The 19,458-nt window shown below is 35.5% G+C and overlaps 1 protein-coding gene across 2 annotated transcripts in view; it reads left to right on the forward strand.

Annotated features, from left to right (window-relative positions):
* The first annotated feature begins 2,986 nt into the window (after nt 1–2,986).
* LOC125658692 (biotin--protein ligase-like) overlaps nt 2,987–19,458 on the forward strand; it is a 50,357-nt gene continuing 33,885 nt past the window's right edge. The window contains exons 1-6 of one of the 2 annotated variants that reach the window (XM_056148965.1): nt 2,987–3,090; nt 5,109–5,301; nt 6,378–6,490; nt 9,287–9,454; nt 12,262–12,415; nt 14,099–14,940. In XM_056148965.1, the coding sequence (XP_056004940.1) occupies nt 5,157–5,301; nt 6,378–6,490; nt 9,287–9,454; nt 12,262–12,415; nt 14,099–14,940 (1,422 nt within the window). In that variant the 5' untranslated portion in view covers nt 2,987–3,090; nt 5,109–5,156. The remainder of the gene's footprint in view (nt 3,091–5,108; nt 5,302–6,377; nt 6,491–9,286; nt 9,455–12,261; nt 12,416–14,098; nt 14,941–19,458) is intronic. The other variant, XM_056148966.1, reaches the window with a different exon arrangement.

Genomic DNA, 19,458 nt, shown 5'->3' on the forward strand with positions numbered 1-19,458 from the left:
TTGTATGCTCCAGTTTTGCCGCCTGGGTAGCGTATGGATGAATCTGTTACATCAGGGCTGACTGTGCTTTGAAGATGTTAGCTTAGTTGGTACATACTTTTGTATGCTGTTAAGACATGTAATACAAGGCTGGACTGGGGTGTTGGTATCGTAAGAAAGGTGAAGATAACGAACAGTGATCAATCTCATAACTCCTATGAGCAATACAAAAGAGGTAGGTGGGCAAACACGGACCCCTGGACACATGGGCTGAAAATGCTGACTCTTTGCTACCCTGTCGGCCTACCTCCATTTCTGGTAAATTGATCTTCTTCTAAAGTCTGCGTGGATTTTGACGAGCTGTTGTTATGTTGCTCTCTACATATACAATGTCACTAGTACTTACACTTGACGAGCTGTTGTTATGTTGCTGTCTACATATACAATGTCACTAGTACTTACACTTGACGAGCTTTTGCTATGTTGCTGTCTACATATACAATGTCACTAGTACTTACACTTCACGAGCTATTGTTATGTTGCTGTCTACATATACAATGTCACTAGTACTTCCACCTTAGAGTGGGTTGCACTTGTAGAGGAGTGACTGTCGATTGTTGAAAAAAAAACCCATCTAGGATGTTTTCCTCGCGTATTGGAAAATGCAAATATGAATATAACAATCGATCTCATAAATTCCATAAAGAATACAAAATTAAGAGTAGGGCAAACATGGCCCCGGGACACACCAGAGGTGGGATCATGTGCCAAAAGCAGTAAGCATCCCCTATTGACTGGACGTATCCGCCGTCAGCCCTCTATCCTGATCAGATAAACGGAGTACAGTGTGATCTGTAGTCACAATCAGTGTGTAAAGAACGACCTAACAATTGATATGAAACAAGTCACACAGCACCCGACCTAATGAAAAGTTGTATTGGCAAAAGAATCATTGTAACTACCACATAATGTGTGAAATGCTGACTTCAAACGAGACTGATCCTGTGGGGATCCGGGTTAGATTAGGTCTTCAGTACCCCTTTCTTGTCGTAAGAGGCGACTATATTGGACGGTCCTTCGGATGAGACCGCAAAAACCGAGGCCCCGTGTCACAGCAGGTGTGGCACGATAAAGAACCCTCCCTGCTCAAAGGCCGCAAGCGCCGAGCATAGGCCTAAATTTTGCAGCCCTTCACCGGCAGTGGTGACGTCTTCATATGAGTGAAAAATTCTCGAGAGGGACGTTAAACAATATACATACATACATCAAACGAGACTGTTGAAGCCCCTGTAATATCAACTTATTTGCCAGTAGCTTGTCTCGATTTAAAATGTATCATACGCAGAATATGCTTTCGTGTACCGAAGCAGTTGAAAGACATAAACGTCATATGCAAGTGATAATGAAATATTGCTACATGAATAAGGGAAATTGACTTTTTAATTACTTTAAAAGTAGATTAATGTATTCAATCCCATAGGATGTGAATTCAACTCCCTATTTGTAGAGATAAGATGTCTTACCCAAAATAATTTCATTAAAACTATAGATGATTTTAGATTTATCATTTTAGGCCGCCATCCTCACATTTCTTGACAAGTACATCCTTCTTTACCCTGTGGGTTGAGCAACCTCACGCAAAATAGAAAAATACCTTTTCTAATTCTTTGCAATAGGCAATAGATGGATTAAGGATGGACATCAGGATATGATTCAACAATTTTAACACTAATGTTTTAATAACTGTTATCTTGCCAATGGGAGTTAAATATCTCTTCAGCTTTTAGATATTGAAAACAGAATTGAAAATTTTCAACATGTTGCCTTTCAAAATAACTAAAATCCCAATGGTTTCAATACAGAATAATTAATAGAATTTTAGCAACAAATTCATTTTCATTCAAAATTTTAAAAGTAAATTGTAAGATGTGTACGTTTTGTCACAGAGAGGAAGAGACAATAGAACATATACTGTGGGAATGTGCTTGTGTTCAATCATTCCTATATGAGTTTCAACTTTAGATAGAAGATAAAACAAACTTTCAATTAGTTTTTACCAATAATATTTCATTTTAGGTATTCTTGGTAAATAAAATTATACACAAAATACTCTTCTTCTTTGGATGAAAAACTATATCTATACAGCAAGATGTACTGAGAAATTATTGAGAATTGGTTTAGCAATATCCTATTTAAAACTCTTTTATGAAACGCAAAAATTCATATTTTACAAAAATGATAATAACGGAATATTTTTACCCAATGGAACAGATGGTACCTGATCTGTTCACATCTCTCTCTCTCTCTCTCTCTCTCTCTCTCTCTCTCTCTCTCTCTCTCTCTCTCTCATATATATATATATATATAAAATACCTATCTGTATCCCTCCATGATCCTTGGTATTATGATATTTACAGATTGTTTACAAAACAGGTGGGCTAATAAAGGAAAATAATTCGTGCCCATGGGGATTCCAACAGACTGTGGAAGACTTCATCACGAAATACCATATTAGATATTGTCAATGAGGAACTCCAGTATCTTTTTAATATCAACCTCAGAATACTCGTTTTGGATTTTACCGGCGACTTTATAGCATGTGTCCATATATTCTTGTTTAATTTTAACATTTTTAACGACATCAATAACCAATAGAAAATCACAAGGAAAAAAAGTATTTTTAAAGTGTACACCACATACGGGTAATTCTGTATTTCAATGTAACAACGTATACATACCGAAGTATCATGCCCCTAATTTCACCGATTTGAAACTTGGTTAAATAATATTTGTATAATCATGTGGGAAGTTTCTAAAACATTTCAAGAAAAGGGAGGGGGCAATGAAAAAGGCCAAATGAATTTATGAAAGGTACTGGTTTACATAGATGAAATATAGTGAACATGGGTAAATCTACGCTAATTATAGTCTACGACTTTAGAATATAATATATCCACGATTAATATGGTAAGAATGGATTTGAGTACGAGTTAGTCAAGGTATATGACGAGATACTACGCTATCGGTTTAATCTTTCAGTCTGCAAATGTAATATCCGGTATTAATCAAAAACATGGATATGGTATAAATTTTTTTAAAAAAGGAGTTAATGTAAGTGTGTGAATTAAGTATTCCCAGAAATTAAAACGCAGTTGTTAATGATGACAACGCTGATTTCAGAGATTCCACTCAAACTTTGATACATGATACATAATCCACAGAAATCGACGATTTTATCGACTCCTGTGATTAACATTGATATGAGTTAAATCAATCCCAAGCTCATAGGTTTCTGGGGGGTGGATTTTTATAGGTAGCATATTAAGTATGATATGTTTGTAGCATGTTTGGGCCAGGTGTTTACTAGCTTTGCGACCTTGCCAACAGTCCTCGCCAACTCTCCCGAATTTCCGCACGATTAAAGCAGGGGTTGGGGTGTATTTTTATCAATGACGGAGAAGTTGTTTTAAATTTTACAATGACTTAAATGTCATAAAATAAAATATGAATTTTTCCATATTGACACATCATGAAATAAATTGTCATGGGCAGCCTGTCGTCCTCTATTTTCATTAAATTTTTCGGTTATACAAGTATACCCTGAAAATATGCTCAAGAGTCGAGACATATACATATAACAACCTCTTCTTTTCCCTTCTAATATGCAATTAAGACAACAAATCATTTATTTTGTGTACTTGTATTAATATTGGCAAGAACTGGTTCTGATAGTATGTGAATTATTCATATATATATGTACTATTGGGCCACATAATGTTTACTGAAACCAAAAATATCTTTAGCTAGTGTCAGCAAAAGTTACCTCTTTCAAAATATTGGTTAATTTTGGAATTCATTCAAGCAAGTCTTGCATTTCTCATTAAAAATGAAAATATCTGGAGTTGATAGCAAATACAGCAAAAGGTTTATTCTTTCAAAATATGGGTTAACTATTGGAATTCATTCAAGAAAATTTTGCATTTCTCATTAAAAATGAAAATTTTTGGAGTTGATAGCAAATATAACAAAAGGTTTATTCTTTCAAAATATGGGTTAACTTTTGGAATTCATTCAAGCAAGTCTTGCATTTCTCATTGAAAATGAAAATATCTGGAGTTGATAGCAAAAGGTTTATTCTTTAAAAATATGGGTTAACTTTTGGAATTCATTCAAGCAAGTCTTGCATTTCTCATTAAAAATGAAAATATCTGGAGTTGATGGCAAATATAACAAAAGGTTTATTCTTTCAAAATATGGGTTAACTTTTGGAATTCATTCAAGCAAGTCTTGCATTTCTCATTAAAAATGAAAATATCTGGAGTTGATGGCAAATATAACAAAAGGTTACTATATAGGATATAGGCTGTCAGAATGACCGGGGTCGAAATTAACCTTTTTCTACCACAGGCTAATTTTAGCCTGTCTGTATAAAATCCACAGGCTAAAATGAAAACCCACAAGCTAAAATAAAAATTATGAAGCAGTGCTTTTTTTTCATAGATGTTTTTTTTTTTAAATCAATGAATTTTCCCATCATTACTGAGTCTAGTGGGTCAACAAACATCGTTTGGACAAGTCACTAAGTTACGTAAGTCATATGGTGCAATGTTTAGGTCTCTTGACGATTGCAGCTCTAATCCACAACCTGTTTACCGCAGGTCTAGATCCAAAGTTCTTCCAATTTCATGCCACATCGGGGTTGTCACTTGTAATTTTTCAAAGCGAATCCCAGACTCATGGTTTATAAGCAACATGATCACGAGTCCCATGAACTTTTTTGATAATTGTCTATGTGGTATGCAGTACACTTGTGTCACCACTACAACCCGACCTCAATATGACAATGAATTACTGTATATAGGACATGTTGGAGTGATTAATATTAATTTAATAAAAAATTAATTAACAAATGATGCCCTGTTTTCTTAAAGTTTAACATAAAAATTAAAAACATGATAATCGGTATGTTCAAACTTGATTGTATTGGAAATGAATTGAATCATTTAAAATTGTACTGTAATTTGTTGAATTTTTTTTTTTTTTTTTTTCACATTTGCACAGTTGATTTAGTCCTATGATATACATGAGTAAATGTTGAATGTAGTAATAGACTTGAATTCTCGTTTAAGTGTCTGTCGCAGTGGATGGTGCAAGTCCTTTAGGAACCAGATGTTGCAATGTTTATCTCGGTGGGCTACCTCGTAATTGCTGCCTATCAATGGTACAGGGATCGACTACGCCACTCTATGATCCACCGATATATTTCATCCTCTCTTCGAGTCGGAAGTGTAATAGTTCAGAAAGTAGGGACACAAAATCAGCGTAAGTTATCAAATCATTGTACACTGGCTATTTTCTTTTAATCAGGTAAACAGCCTAAATACCATGGTTTCATCATTTTTCCTTGGTACTTCAATATTTATTAGGTCACCTGAGTAAACTTTTAGCTTCTTCTTGATAACTACTATTCCAGTTGTTTTCAAATTTGGCATGAAGCATCTTTGGGACAAGGGGGATATAAATGGTAAATTTCAGGACTCCTGCACCCCTGGGACCCTCGGGGCATGGCAAAAACTGCTCAAAATTTACCAATTTAAAAAAATCTTCTCTAGAACCACAAATGTGTAAGAAAAACTAAATGCATAGTGATGTAGAGCAGGAAGGCTTCTCTGAAATTTGTAAATTTCATGATCCCCGGGGTAGGGGTTCTGACCCCAGGGCGGGGCGGCCAAACTTACTAAATAATGTTTCTGTAAAACACTTAAATATTATATTCTTTAGTGCTATTGATACTAAATTGAAACTAAATGGATATTAGAAAGAGCTGGTAGTCCTTTACCAAAATTGTAAACTTGATGATCCCAGGGGTAGGGGTTTTGATATTAGGGTGTGGCCAAAAAGGTCAGTTATTAAATGTGTGAACCACTGGGCCAGGAAAGTACAAATATACATGAAAGCTTTCTGACATACATGTAGTGCAGATTCAAGTTTGTTAAAAGCATGGTCCCTGTGGGTAGGATAGGGCCACTATACAGTATAAGGGATCTAAGTTTTACATACAAATATATAGCAAAAATCTTTAAATATGGGCTAAGGTGACTGAGGTGAGCGATGTGGCACATGAGCCTCTTGTTGAGAAAATTACAGGTTTTTGAACTTTATTAGTTTTTAGGAAATATTGCATAGAGGGTACATGATTTGTCTTTTATTTCTCCCTCCACAGTTTTCAAGTTTGAAATGTGTCCCATTGGGGATATGGTATCTATCATGAGTCAGATTTTAATACATTGTTTGAACACATGATCTATATACATGTTTATTTTCTATTCTAATAGCTAGTATTTGTGACTTGAGAATTTAATTTATCAGTATGTAATTATGGCTTTTCCACCTCACAGGTGATGTGAAACAGTCACTTTCCAGTTCAAAACTAGTGGAAAGGATTGATGATTTGGTTGTGAGAGAAACGTATAATGATCAATGTATATCAGTGTCCCAAGCCGTTCCTAAGGTAAGTGTGATTGTTATTTTCCTAAGGTAAGTGTGATTGTTATTTTCCTAAGGTAAGTGTGATTGTTATTAGCTCTTCTGAGCCGAAGGCTCAAGAGCTAATCATATGGCCATATGTCTGGCGTGCGGTGTGCGTCAACTTTTTGGAAAAAGGGCTATATCTCAAGAACCCCTTGGCCAATTTTTGTCATATTTGTCACAGGGTATCCTTGGCCCAAGGGCTTTCATTTTTACTAAAACTAGGGTTGTGACCCTGTAACAAGGGGAGATAATTAGGAAAATGCAAACAAAAGTAGTGGTTGCTAAAAAATCTTCTTCCCAAGAACCACTGGGCAAATTATCACCAAACTTATGCATAAGGATGAGGATAGGTTGTAGATAATAAAAAAAAATTGTTCAAGGCATCATCCTGGGGCAAAGGGTGTGGTCTCAAGGTCACTTCAAAGTTGACCTTAAATTTTGTTTTGTTAAAACTTTGATATTTTGCTTAGTATAAGGACTAGGATCATCAAATTTTGTCAGTTGATGCATCTTAGGACCTAATATCATGTTGTCTCAAAAGTAGGTCATGTTGACCTACTTTTTGAATTTCACAGGTAATTATTATTAAATGGATTTTGATGCCTATCTAGGACACTTTTGAGCCTTTGATCATCAAAAGTTGTCAGTTGATGGATCATGGGACCTTGAACTGCGTCATGTGAACAAGTTATATATAGATGAATTTCAGGATTTAGAAAATTTGTTTATTTGACTGAAATCAAAAATTTTATTGAACCAATGCTAGTGGGCGTAAAGTGCATGTATAACAATTAAAGTTTAAAAATTTAATCTATGAATGCAAATTAGATCTTTTTATCTGCTTATGCAATTGCTGCAGTAGAAAATGCATGAGTGCGTCAAAGGCTACCATTATTTTTTAAGCGAATGCACAAGCAGATCAGAGGATGATTACTGTAAAAGGAGAAAATATGGCGAATATGTACCGGGGGTATTAAGCGAAAATACAAGTGCCAAGACAATGGTGCAAATTAATTTTATCGCACTGGCAATTTGTTGCAAAATATATTTAGCACAGGGTATGTAATTCAATCCACACCACTTTTTTCTCCCTGGACAATCAAGCAAACGCTCAATAGCTTCCAACTGATTTCTAACTCGGGTACTAGTATTCAGATAAACTTGTGAATAAAGAATGCTAGAGTGCATTGAAAAAGGAATTCCAAGTTTGGCACACTTATTTCATTCTCGGAAAGCGGACAACAGTGCGTCTTCTGTATCTCTCATATTCTCCGTTCTGAAGCCAGTTCACGTCATGTGGCTTGTCCAAACAAAATCACAGGCAGAATGGACTCATCATAACGGTCAAGACCATTTGAAGACACTAGAATTCTAAATGCATTGATGTAGGTTTTGTGTAGTTTTTACTTGGGTATACCAGTACATGTAGTTTTGACTGTATGTAACTTTATGATTTATTGTAGGCTTTTAGTAAATGACAATATTTTTTTTATCTCTCTGTACAATATGGTGACATGTAAATATGGTCAAATAAGTCATTGTGCACTCATAATTTTTTAAGCAATATTGTTTTGTTTTGAGTAAATAGAAAATTGTAGAGTTAATACGGGCACATATACACATATTGCCAGCATGGACAATCAATATTTCTTTATTTTATAAAACAGCAAACAAACAAAGGAGCAGGAGTGTAATGGGTTGAAGTTATTTAGACTGTAATAAGATAAGGTTAATTATTTCATTTAGAACAAGAGGAACTGTGAGCTATACTCACAAAGAATACCCCCTACTTACCCCAATCACCCAAAGAGTGATGTTAATAGGTATAAATCACCTCTTTCCTGGGTGTAAAAAAGAAAGGGCATGACAAAACCTTGGGTAGTCTCTTTTCTAGGAGTGCACTTGACCTTTTGACTCCGAAATTGATAGGGAACATCTTAATCCCATGGGTAGTCCATATGTATGATATGGTGACTGTAGGTGGAAAGGATAATGCTTTAGAGCCTGGAAACCATTGCATCTACAGACGAACGGACGGACAACCCAATTCCAGTATACCCCCCACAACTACCATAGTGATCCCCCTGCCATATATCTGTATTAAATGACTGTCTGTCTGATGCAAACAATGACCGGAATTTTCACAACCATTTTATGCAATTTGACCTCTATTTAATGATTGTATGATTTCCTATTCCTACTTGTGATTTCGGTTGAGCATGATGATCGTTAATGTATGCTTTCTCTGTGGAAAATAAATGACCTGTACCCGTATTAATATTAACCTGTAGAGACCACTTGTCATTTTACCTATTTTTCTTCCTTTATTGTCTCAGGTTTAACTGTATTTGAAAAAAAAAATTATTCTCCATTAATTGAGCTTTAGCACAATGATTGCACACATGTTGAAGATATACAGCTCCTATTTTATGTATATTACAGTCAAACATGCTTATAGTCAAGTGCGGGGAACAGACAACTTGATTCATTATCTAGAAACATTAATTCGTTGTATCCAATAAGTTCATATTACATGTATGTTTTAAAATTACAGGAAATGAATATCACTTTGCTGTAAGCATGTTTGTTTTAACCATGTTGACTGTATTTGAGTGATGAATAGATTTTTAACATGTGCACATTTGTGAAATAATAGATGGTGATGGAATTTAACTGAGACTTGACTCCATGACCTTAATCTGAAAATAAACTGAAGTCAAATGTTAAATCAGATCTAATCCAGAAAATTTGATATTTGTAAGACATTAAATTTCAGATTAAAGTGAACCTAGAGAAATGGACAGCGTACTATCACGATATCAGTGACACACAGCTCACGGCAGATGATCAGGAAGTGACGGTTCTCTTGGAGTCTATCCGACCAACAGATATAGAGTCTTTTGCAGAGGAGCAGGTGCATGTTTCTCAGGCCAAGTCATTCCATGTAGGTTGATGGGTATACCATTTTAATTTGAATCTCTATGAGCTTAGTGAAGATATAATGTCATTACATGTAAACCAGCTGAAAAATTCATACTTTTTAGCGAGTCATGCCCCATGTAACTCTGGTTTTGCCCAAGCCCCAGTGTGCTTTATGAATTATACCAGCGTGAATCATCGCAGTTCACACCCTCATGTATTTTCAATAATTTATTTCTTAAACATTTCTGTTGGACTTCCCAGCTGTTGGAATAAACATACTATATTTATTAAGTGTGGTTCTGTATACAACTGCAGAACGATATTGAGAAAATGCCTATCATTAAAATTTTGCAAAGATCACTGGAAATGTAGATATAATACATGTATTCATGTATGAAAATTTGAAAAACAACAATGAATATTTGCAAATAAAATGCAAACCAAGATTTTAGGATTACTTTAAACTTCCCAATATATAACATGATATAAATTGAAAAGTTCATATTTTAGAATTTAATTTAACAGATTTTTTTTCACTGTATATTAGGTACACTCTTTATTTTTCATAAACTAGTAGCAAATTTCTGCAGCACAAAAACTCGTAGGTGTTCCAAGTGGGGGGGATACAAAATCTTTATCTGTCTATACCGTATATACTCAGAATTAAGTCGGATTTTTGGGATTTAAAATTTGGTACAAAACTCTATGTCCGACTTTAAGGCGTGTCCTAAGAAAATTTATATTTTTATGGATGGCGTAATGTATAGTATTTTTTAAAATAACTCTGTACTCGTACGATTTTTATGATTAATATTGACTTGATATATTATATTATTTATGTATTCTAATATCTGCTTGCATAAAGTAGAAGCATTTACATATCTTAATGATTTTATTTATTTTAAGTGTATATTACTGAAATTGATTTGCTGAGAAAATGAATAAATAGTGGCGCATTTCTCAAAATATTATTTTAAACAGAGGTGAAAACATTAGAGCATTGATTAGAAATTGTCAACCGATTCTCGCAAAAAGTTATACCAATTTACAAGTGGGTCAATGTCAAATCCCTCCAAAGTAACCTAAAAAATATACAACCGCCTTATAGGCGAACTGACTTGCATGTATAGGCAAGTATCTACGGTAATATGTATTTACATTCATGCAGTATCAGTCTCAGGCCTGATGTGACTAATGTTATGTGTCTCTCATATCACACATGCATACTATTACCGTTATCAAAACAAATACTGGGAGCATTGCTACATCATCACATGTACTATCTTCTGAATCACTGAAAACAAATTTTACAGAGAGTGGGTCAATGATATTGAAAATTAGACTTGGTCTATAGTTGTTCACTTGAGAGCTACACAGTGAATTGCATATCAATACAGGCTATAGCTATATGAAGGCTAGATATGAACGGTGAAGAATTCATATTTTGTGCAAAGTGCCATAACTCTTGTAAGGCTTGTGACAAAAGTCGTGATGGGTCTGCAGTGGTTATTGAAGAAGCCACACTGGTGTCATGTCAGTTCTTCCAAACATATACTGTAAAATTAAAAAAAAAAGGTAAACAAATTTTATGCAAAGGGGGATAACTCCTCAAAAACTAGGTCAACCATGATGAAAATTGCAATTAATCAGTAGTTGTTCACTTGGAAACTAAACAGCAAGTTTCCTATCAATTCTTTAAACTGTAATACTGGGTAAACTTCAAGGAAAGTCAAATTCAATCTGCAGTTGTCCTTTGATTTCAAAAATCTTATTGCAAAAAGAGCAGGAAACAAAGTCATGCAAAAGGCCACGACTTTTGTAAAAGTCTGTCAACCAGGACATAAGTCAAACATGAACTGTTATTGTTCATTAGCAAAGTATGCAGCAAAGTTCATATCAATACCTTTCTCTAAAGCAAAATACTTTTGAAAAACCAAGTTGGACAGCCTGACTAACAGACTAGTGGAGATCGGGGATACATAGGTACTTTCCTCTGGTTTCATGTACTGCTAAAACACTGATACCGAAAATATTTATTTATTTACTACAAATTATGTAATATAATCTAATATATCCATTGGACGTTGAATTGTTTGAAAGTAATGCATCGTCGCACGCCACCATTGAAATGTACGCTCCTCTTCCCTTTCACCCGTGGCTCTCTGCGTGACAATTCCTTCGTTTCTCATAAATATGCATGACGTGAATCGGCCAATCGCTGAGTTTCTGAACAAGACTTAATCAGAGATTTAAACTGTTAATAGAATGCGGCTACTGACCAATCAGAACGCTTGTTCTTCCACTAACAAATGCAAAATCATTGTGTACACATGTGTTTAACAATGGCAGTTATGAAGGTGCATTTAGGAGGATCATAATGATGTTTTTCTGTCACTAAGAACAGACGATGAGAAGTCTTAATAATACTACCGGGGTTTAATGAAGTATTCGGAGAGACTAATGACGATAGATGTTGTGTATTGGTAATCCCCCCCCCCCCCCCTCCTTTGAAACAAGTGGACATATATAAGATATAAACCGCGAAACTGTTCAGATGTCATCGATTTGTAGGACATTTGTTTACTATAATTTCGGGGCAAAAAGAACACATTTTCATTGCCACATCCATATAGCTGTTTTACTTCTATTGATAACGGATTACATCATTCACGTCGTGCATATTTATGAGAAACGAAGAAATTGTCACGCAGAGAGCCACGGGTGAAGGGGAAGAGCAGCGTACGTTTCAGCCGTGGCTTGCGACGATGGACAGTTATGCAGAGTATGGTTTTTAGGGCAATGTTTCTCTACTGTTGTTTTTATATATAGATTCTAGATCATGGTCATCCATTGGCTTGGAACACTGGTCCACCTTTTGGAATTGTAATGCAGTGCTCAGGACCAGACTTCCTGGCTCTCTGCCTGTCATTTATGGATAATAGTATCATAATGGAAGAAGACCTACAAGTGAATCGAATTACCAGTAAGTATTCACACTTTGTAATGTATGCGTTTGTGGTGTTCCTTTGTCATGTAAACACACCAAAAAGCAAAATCACTTTAATTTCCAATGAAGTTTTTGGGAGGTCAAAAGTCTTAACATGAAATGCCGATTGAAAGCAGGAACATCAATCAGACAAATATGTGTGACGGGGGTGTAACTATCAGTAGCTTTTAAAGGAAGGCTAATTCAGTATTCAGTCCACAGCAACACTATTAGCTGTCTGAGTTGTGAAACATGAGTCTGCGTCCCATTGGAAATTCCTTGATGTTTAAAACTTTGATTGAGGCGCATCTCTCATTTACTTTGTCCCAACCAATCATCTCAAATGTCCCAACAAATCATCTCAAATGTCCCAACCAATCATCTCAAATGTCCCAACCAATCATCTCAAATGTCCCAAACAGTCATCTCAAATGTCCCAACCAATCATCTCAAATGTTCCAAACGGTCATCTCAAATGTCCCAACCAATCATCTCAAATGTTCCAAACGGTCATCTCAAATGTCCCAACCAATCATCTCAAATGTTCCAAACGGTCATCTCAAATGTCCCAACCAATCATCTCAAATGTTCCAAACGGTCATCTCAAATGTCCCAAACAATCATCTCAAATGTCCCAAACGGTCATTTCAAATGTCCCAAACGGTCATTTCAAATGTCCCAAACGGTCATTTCAAATGTCCCAAACAGTCATCTCAAATGTTCCAAACGGTCATCTCAAATGCCCATTTAGATACAAAGATACTCCTTCAGATGATGACAACAAAAATCCTAAAACTGCATAAGTATAGCATAATGATTGATACACGCTGGATTTCAAAGAACTTTGACTGAGGTCACTGACATGTCTTCTTGGTGTATTAATGGACGGTTATATAGTGATTTTTTGATTGATTGATTGTTTGTTTTACGTCCTGTGGAGAATTTTTCAATCACATTGAGACATCACCAGATGTAGGTGAAGTACCACAAATTTAGACCTATGTTTAGTGCTCAAGGCCGTAGCAGTGAGGGTATTTTATAGTGCCAACATCTGCTACGACACGGGACTTCTGTTTTTAAGGTCATATCCAAAAGACCTGTGATTCTCACTTCTAAATGCAGAGCGTTTGGCGAAGGAGCAATCACTACTTATGTTTACATCTTAGGTTTGAGTGGCCATGACATGAGCAGAGCTCGAACTATAGCAACTTCCCTGTTATGAAGTATAAGCTCTACCACTGAGTTACCGTGAATGATGTGTTATATATTGAAATTGCCTGTTTGTTCCAAATGCATATATAAGTAATATATAACCTTTCGAATATCTTCACTGGGCTATGAAGTTATAAGGCAGGATATAATCAAATCTACTGAGAAGCCCTTTGGGTTTTACTGGATTTGTTCATGCGACCGCCCCACTTTATATCCCATTGAAGTTTTTAAAATGGTTAATTTTTTCTAGGTGAAAGATGTTAAATTTGATAAATCATATATATAAAATCAAAGAGAATTATTTCTCAATTCTGTTTGATGAGAGAAGGAAATAAATATCAAAACTGGGGTTGAAACTATACAGTGAAATACACACATTTACAACATGTAAGTTTAAAATCATGAAATATAGCCCAATTTCTGCTTGATGATTTAGGAGTTACCTTTCTTTGTATTCTTTATTTTTAGGCATTCAAACAATAGGTAAGGCAGCCAGTTTGGTTAATATTGACATGAAGGAAATTCAGACAATGGAGGATGCCAGTAGCCAGTGGTCAAATGAGTCCCTAGCCGACACGGCCAGTCTGGCTAATCAGGACGCCCTAGAAACATCCAGTCAAGACTGGGAGGGAGTGGACGCTGAGAATGGGCTAGACATGGACAGCTCGAACAGGGAGGACTTGGATGCTGCCATGGAAGAGAGTGGGTCAGGGGAGACCATGTTTGACCCAAAGGATCTCAATGTGGTTCCGCTCTCAGCTGACAAGTCTGCCAAACCACCAAATATAGTGGTATATTGTGGGAAAAAGGATGCCAGTAGAAAATTTCAAAATGTGAAGCAGGTCTTGCAGCAGTGTATCAATAATGACTGTTATGTTATTTACTGCCTGAAGCATGATGAAGTTCACTCCGTGCCTTGGGCTGAAAACACAGCACTGTTGGTTCTTACGGAAGAAAACTTGTACGATAAATGTGACGACGTAGTTTGTCGCTATTTTGAGAGAGGTGGCGGGTTGATCAGCTTTGGGAGTAATGTAGATGCGAATTTTGTACCCAGAAGAGAACTACACAAAGGAACTGGGATACGCAGTGTGAGCTACGGTGTTTATAAGGAAGTGCCTTTGTTGTGTGGGAGGCACTCCTACATGATTGACACCACCAGATCAGACGTAGCCGTGAAAGGATTGGCTACAGATGACAAAGAACAGACGGTGGTGGTAGAAGTCACACAGAATGTGACAGAACAAACTCCTGGCAGGGCGATACTGTCTCAGGTAATACAAACTCCTGGCAGGGCGATACTGTCTCAGGTAATACAAACTCCTGGCAGCTAGGGTGATACTGTCTCAGGTAATACAATATCAGAACGATTAGGAAAGTGTGAACACCACATTATTGAAAATTGACACAAGCAGCTTAAGTGTGGAAATTGTTATCAATTTGAGTTAAAAAGTATTTTATTCAAAACAGTATGGGAGTGGGCAACAGACAATGCCTATATACCTTATAAATAGAATTTTTAGCAAGGATCCAATTTTGGCATTATTATGGACATTGTTGAGATCATGAAAATTGTGTAATGTTATCAATTCATATCATTAATTACCTTTCTTGGTTGTCAAAGATTATATAATTAGCTCGGAGGGGCTGATGTTTTACATACTGGTATTGTTAAGAAATAAAGTTCACTGCGAATATGAACTGGAATGGTCACATGATCAAATCCTGTTCTCAGAAGATTTGATCTCCTATCAAACCAAATTTAATTCACACCCAAGTGGACTTTTTAATGGTGTTCTTTACTTCTTATATATACATGTACAAAAAAAGAGGGAGAGATAATCGTTCAAAAATAACGATCCTAACTGTGATTGGGTTATGAATGACATGTTGCTGCTATCAATTTTGACTCTCTTCTTATGCATGTTAATTACTTGTATACCCTCAAGGGACCCAAATATTGGTTTCAATAAATCTATTCTATTCTAAAATAAGGGGTATAGGGTTGACTTACAATTTCATTTTTTTTCTTCAAAGGCCTGAACAAAGTTTATTTAGGATCTACATCTCTCAACAAGCATGGCAGATTTTTCAATGTTCATGTGTTTGCTCTATCTTTCTCATAGAAGTTTTTAATCAATAGGCCACCTTACCATGATGAGAAGATTGAAAATCACACAAGGAGAGTTTTATCTTCTGCTGGAACACCATTTTATTCTGAATTAAACATACTGCAGTCACATGATTTTGAAATTTGATAGTCCTTGATACTTCTGGTGCAGACGATACAAGTATTTATGTTACGTACGCGTTATCAAACGCAATATAATGGGCTGCCGAGGGCTGTCGTGCTGATACAAGAAATAAGTGGGGAGAGGGGCATTGGAGCAGGTGCAAAAGGGCAACGACCATGCATGGCCCCAATAATTTTGCAGATAGGGGGAGGGGGATGATTTTATGACAGTGCTCTATGTTCATTGAAGCAGCAAATACAATGGCGTTCTGTGGTAGTGGAATGGCAAAGTTTAGTCTCTATAGTTCATGTTTGAATGCTTTTGAAGGACTACGAAACTACCAAGACATGAACAGTTAAGTGTTTAAAACTGAGGATGTACCACCAAATCCAAATGTACAGCATCAATGCGATCTGTGGTACTTTGTTTACAATTACATGACATGTACATTAAAACACAGAGTTAAAATTTGTTTTATATCATTGTATTGTGTTATCACGTTAATGAGAAAAAGAAATAGTATTATCAATTCAAGATGGAAATTTAAATTGGCCAGCCCCCCCCCCCCCCCCCCCCCCCCCCCACCCCTACATCCTGATCCCCCCTAATGTTAATTTTAGGAGGTATTCTACATGTCATGATGGCTGACTTCCTTTTAAAACATGAATGAAATATGAATATCTGCAATATTTGTATATTCCCTTTTTAAAATTTTGATTGCCAAGTTGAATAGCTGAGTCGGTTAAGAAGTTGACTGCTGATCTGTAGATCACAGGTTCAAGTCCAGCAGAGGTTTTAAATTTTTTTCAGATCACTTTGTACAAAAAACTGCATTTTTTGACTAAATAAAGTAAATTTGAAAGTTTTAAATTTCAAATATTCAAAATATTATTATACATATCCTCCACATTTAATCTAGCTATTATAATATCAAATTTCTCTGGCATATAGTAGTCCTCCTAAAGTTGATTTATACAATAGGGCTGTATAGTTTCTCTGACTTTGTTTTGAAATATGTGTTTCAATATTGAGAATAATTTCTGCAATGTGTAAGTGTAGACTAGGTGTGTTTACGACAGCCCCCCCCCCCCCCCCCCCCCCAAGCAGGTATCAAGAAACAGTTCCATTGTAAGTTCCATAAATTCTACTTTGCAAACTGAGGAAAATTCTGGTACATGTCATGTCTTTCCATGTAGAACAACATTGAAAGAAACCTCAAATTCATAGCACTATGAAATTGTAAATTTGTAGAAAAACAGAGTTCTGGCAGTAACTTGAAACTCTCCTTTTAAGAAATTCTGTTCAAATATTTTATACTGATTCAATATTCATGGTTTGAAAAATTCTTTGGGAACCATGATATCAGAAACCAATATTTCATAAGAAGAATGCTAATTAATGATATCATAAATTCTAATAGGTGGTCTAAAATGGCTAGATATGTAAACTGGTTGTGGTTTTTTTTTCCACAGATTTGTCCATATTCTGTCAGAGAAAAATATGAAACATAGCTTGATGAATTGATCACACTTGATTTCATACTATCCTTGAACTTTTCAAATCTGACATGTATTTAATGATTGTAACCACAAAACACAATAGAATCTGTGTATGTATAAGTAATCACATCTTTCCCTACAGAGTTTTACAATGAGAAATATTATATCAATTGGCAGGTCATATTTTATTCAAATGTTTAAAGAGGGCACTATGATGCATCTTGCAAAAAGTGTTGGTAGAGGTTGTTTTGTTGTAGCTCTCTTTAATTTTGATGAGTTGTTGAAAGTATGAAAGACAAGTTTCAAAACTAAATTCTACTTTCATTTATAGAATAAAATAATTCATAATCCATAAGAAAAACAAAGATATAACAAATTAAAGTTCAAAATTTGTCTTCAAATTTGGTACCTGTACCGGTATATACATTGTAACTACCACCATGAAATTCTAATAGCTTTTACTATAAGGAACAAAACTATAAAAATTAATGTATATGTATCTGATTGAAATTTTACCTGCTCCATCAGATCGTGATAAAGCAGATGTAGAATTTAACTTTTGTATTAATTTAAAAATGTAAGATATGTATTGCACGTAAGAGCAATGGAAATACATTAAAATTTGTATCAGGGATATGCAACTATAAAAAGAAGACTGAACTGCCCATCAAACACTCTCTGAAAGGAAGTTCCACAGACAGCGAAGATGATTTCCACGTAAATACCATGTAGAAACCCTGGTCCAAAAAAGTAATTAATGAATTTGTTAATTCTTTCAGCATTAATCAACATGATCAAAGTAAGGGTTATAAGCATTAATAATTTGATTATCTGTTGTGACTTTAGTGTTACCTAAATATAGATGTTCAATTTCTAGTAAACCTGCACTCAATACTATTTATCTGTAAATCATAATGGCAAAAGAAGTTCATCAGGTTGATGACTGGGACACTCGATTCATAATTAAAGGCAAATCATTAATGAAGGCTGATCTATGAATTCATAAAACAAAATGCTCACACCTGACATTAAGTTGCTTATACATGTAACTGGATTTTAATATGTAATTTCTTTTAAAAATAAGATTGTGTGTGTGTGGAGTCAAGTTCACTTGGATATGTTACACAGATGTTGTTTGAGATAGGCAGGTGTCAGATCCTAGACCAAGGTCATTTTGATCATGTCACAAAGAAATAGTTGCAGATTCTGTATTTGTAATATATATGTATATATACTTGACCAGAAATTTGTTTTTGACAGTTAGATCAGACTTGTTTTGTCAACGTTTTGCATGCCAGTTGCCCTATTCATCCTTTGGTGACCTCATGTATCACTCAATTGCTAGATTTTCAGCCGCCGGGGTTACCCAACCTTACTGGCTAAAAAACCTGGCAGAGAACAGATGTTTGGACAATTTGATAGCATAGAACAAGTATAACAATTAATTTCCCATGTAACACAACTATTGGATGAAGATTTCTTTCTTTTTGATTTGTCTGATAAGTTTATAAGTAAATTGTTGAAGAATCCTTTTTCTTTAGCTGTTCCAGTTCATATTTATTTATAGTTACAATTGTTTCATCTAATATAATGGAGTCGTCACCAATACTGGTGAAGGGCTTCAAATTTAGGCCTGTGCTCAGCGTTTACGGCCATTGAGCAGTGAGGGTTCTTAGCGTGGCACATCTACTGTGACACAGGACATCTGTTTTTAAGGTCATCTCTGAGGACCCGTGACATTCACACCTGATGCTGAGCATTTGTCAGTAGAACTGTCACTACCTGTTTTAACGACTTGGGTATGTTATGGCTGGGATTCGAACCCTGACCTTCCGTATGCGGGATGAACGCTCTACCTCTAGACCACCGCAGCAGTTGAATACTGTATAAGGATTTAGTTTTGGGATATATGGATTCAAGGACCTACATGTGTTTGAGACTGCGATATTGAGCAGTAATTGCATGCTCTTAATATCTACTTGTATATTTCCAATAATATGAGAAGATTGTGAGCAATTATTGATTGTTTTTTGTCTAATTGTTCTCCTTTAATTACAAGTACCCTAGCTCTTCAATGTTTCCTTATACATTGTAT

The sequence above is a fragment of the Ostrea edulis genome, chromosome 9 (genome assembly GCF_947568905.1).
Source record: "Ostrea edulis chromosome 9, xbOstEdul1.1, whole genome shotgun sequence".
In the NCBI taxonomy this organism is placed as follows: domain Eukaryota; kingdom Metazoa; phylum Mollusca; class Bivalvia; order Ostreida; family Ostreidae; genus Ostrea; species Ostrea edulis.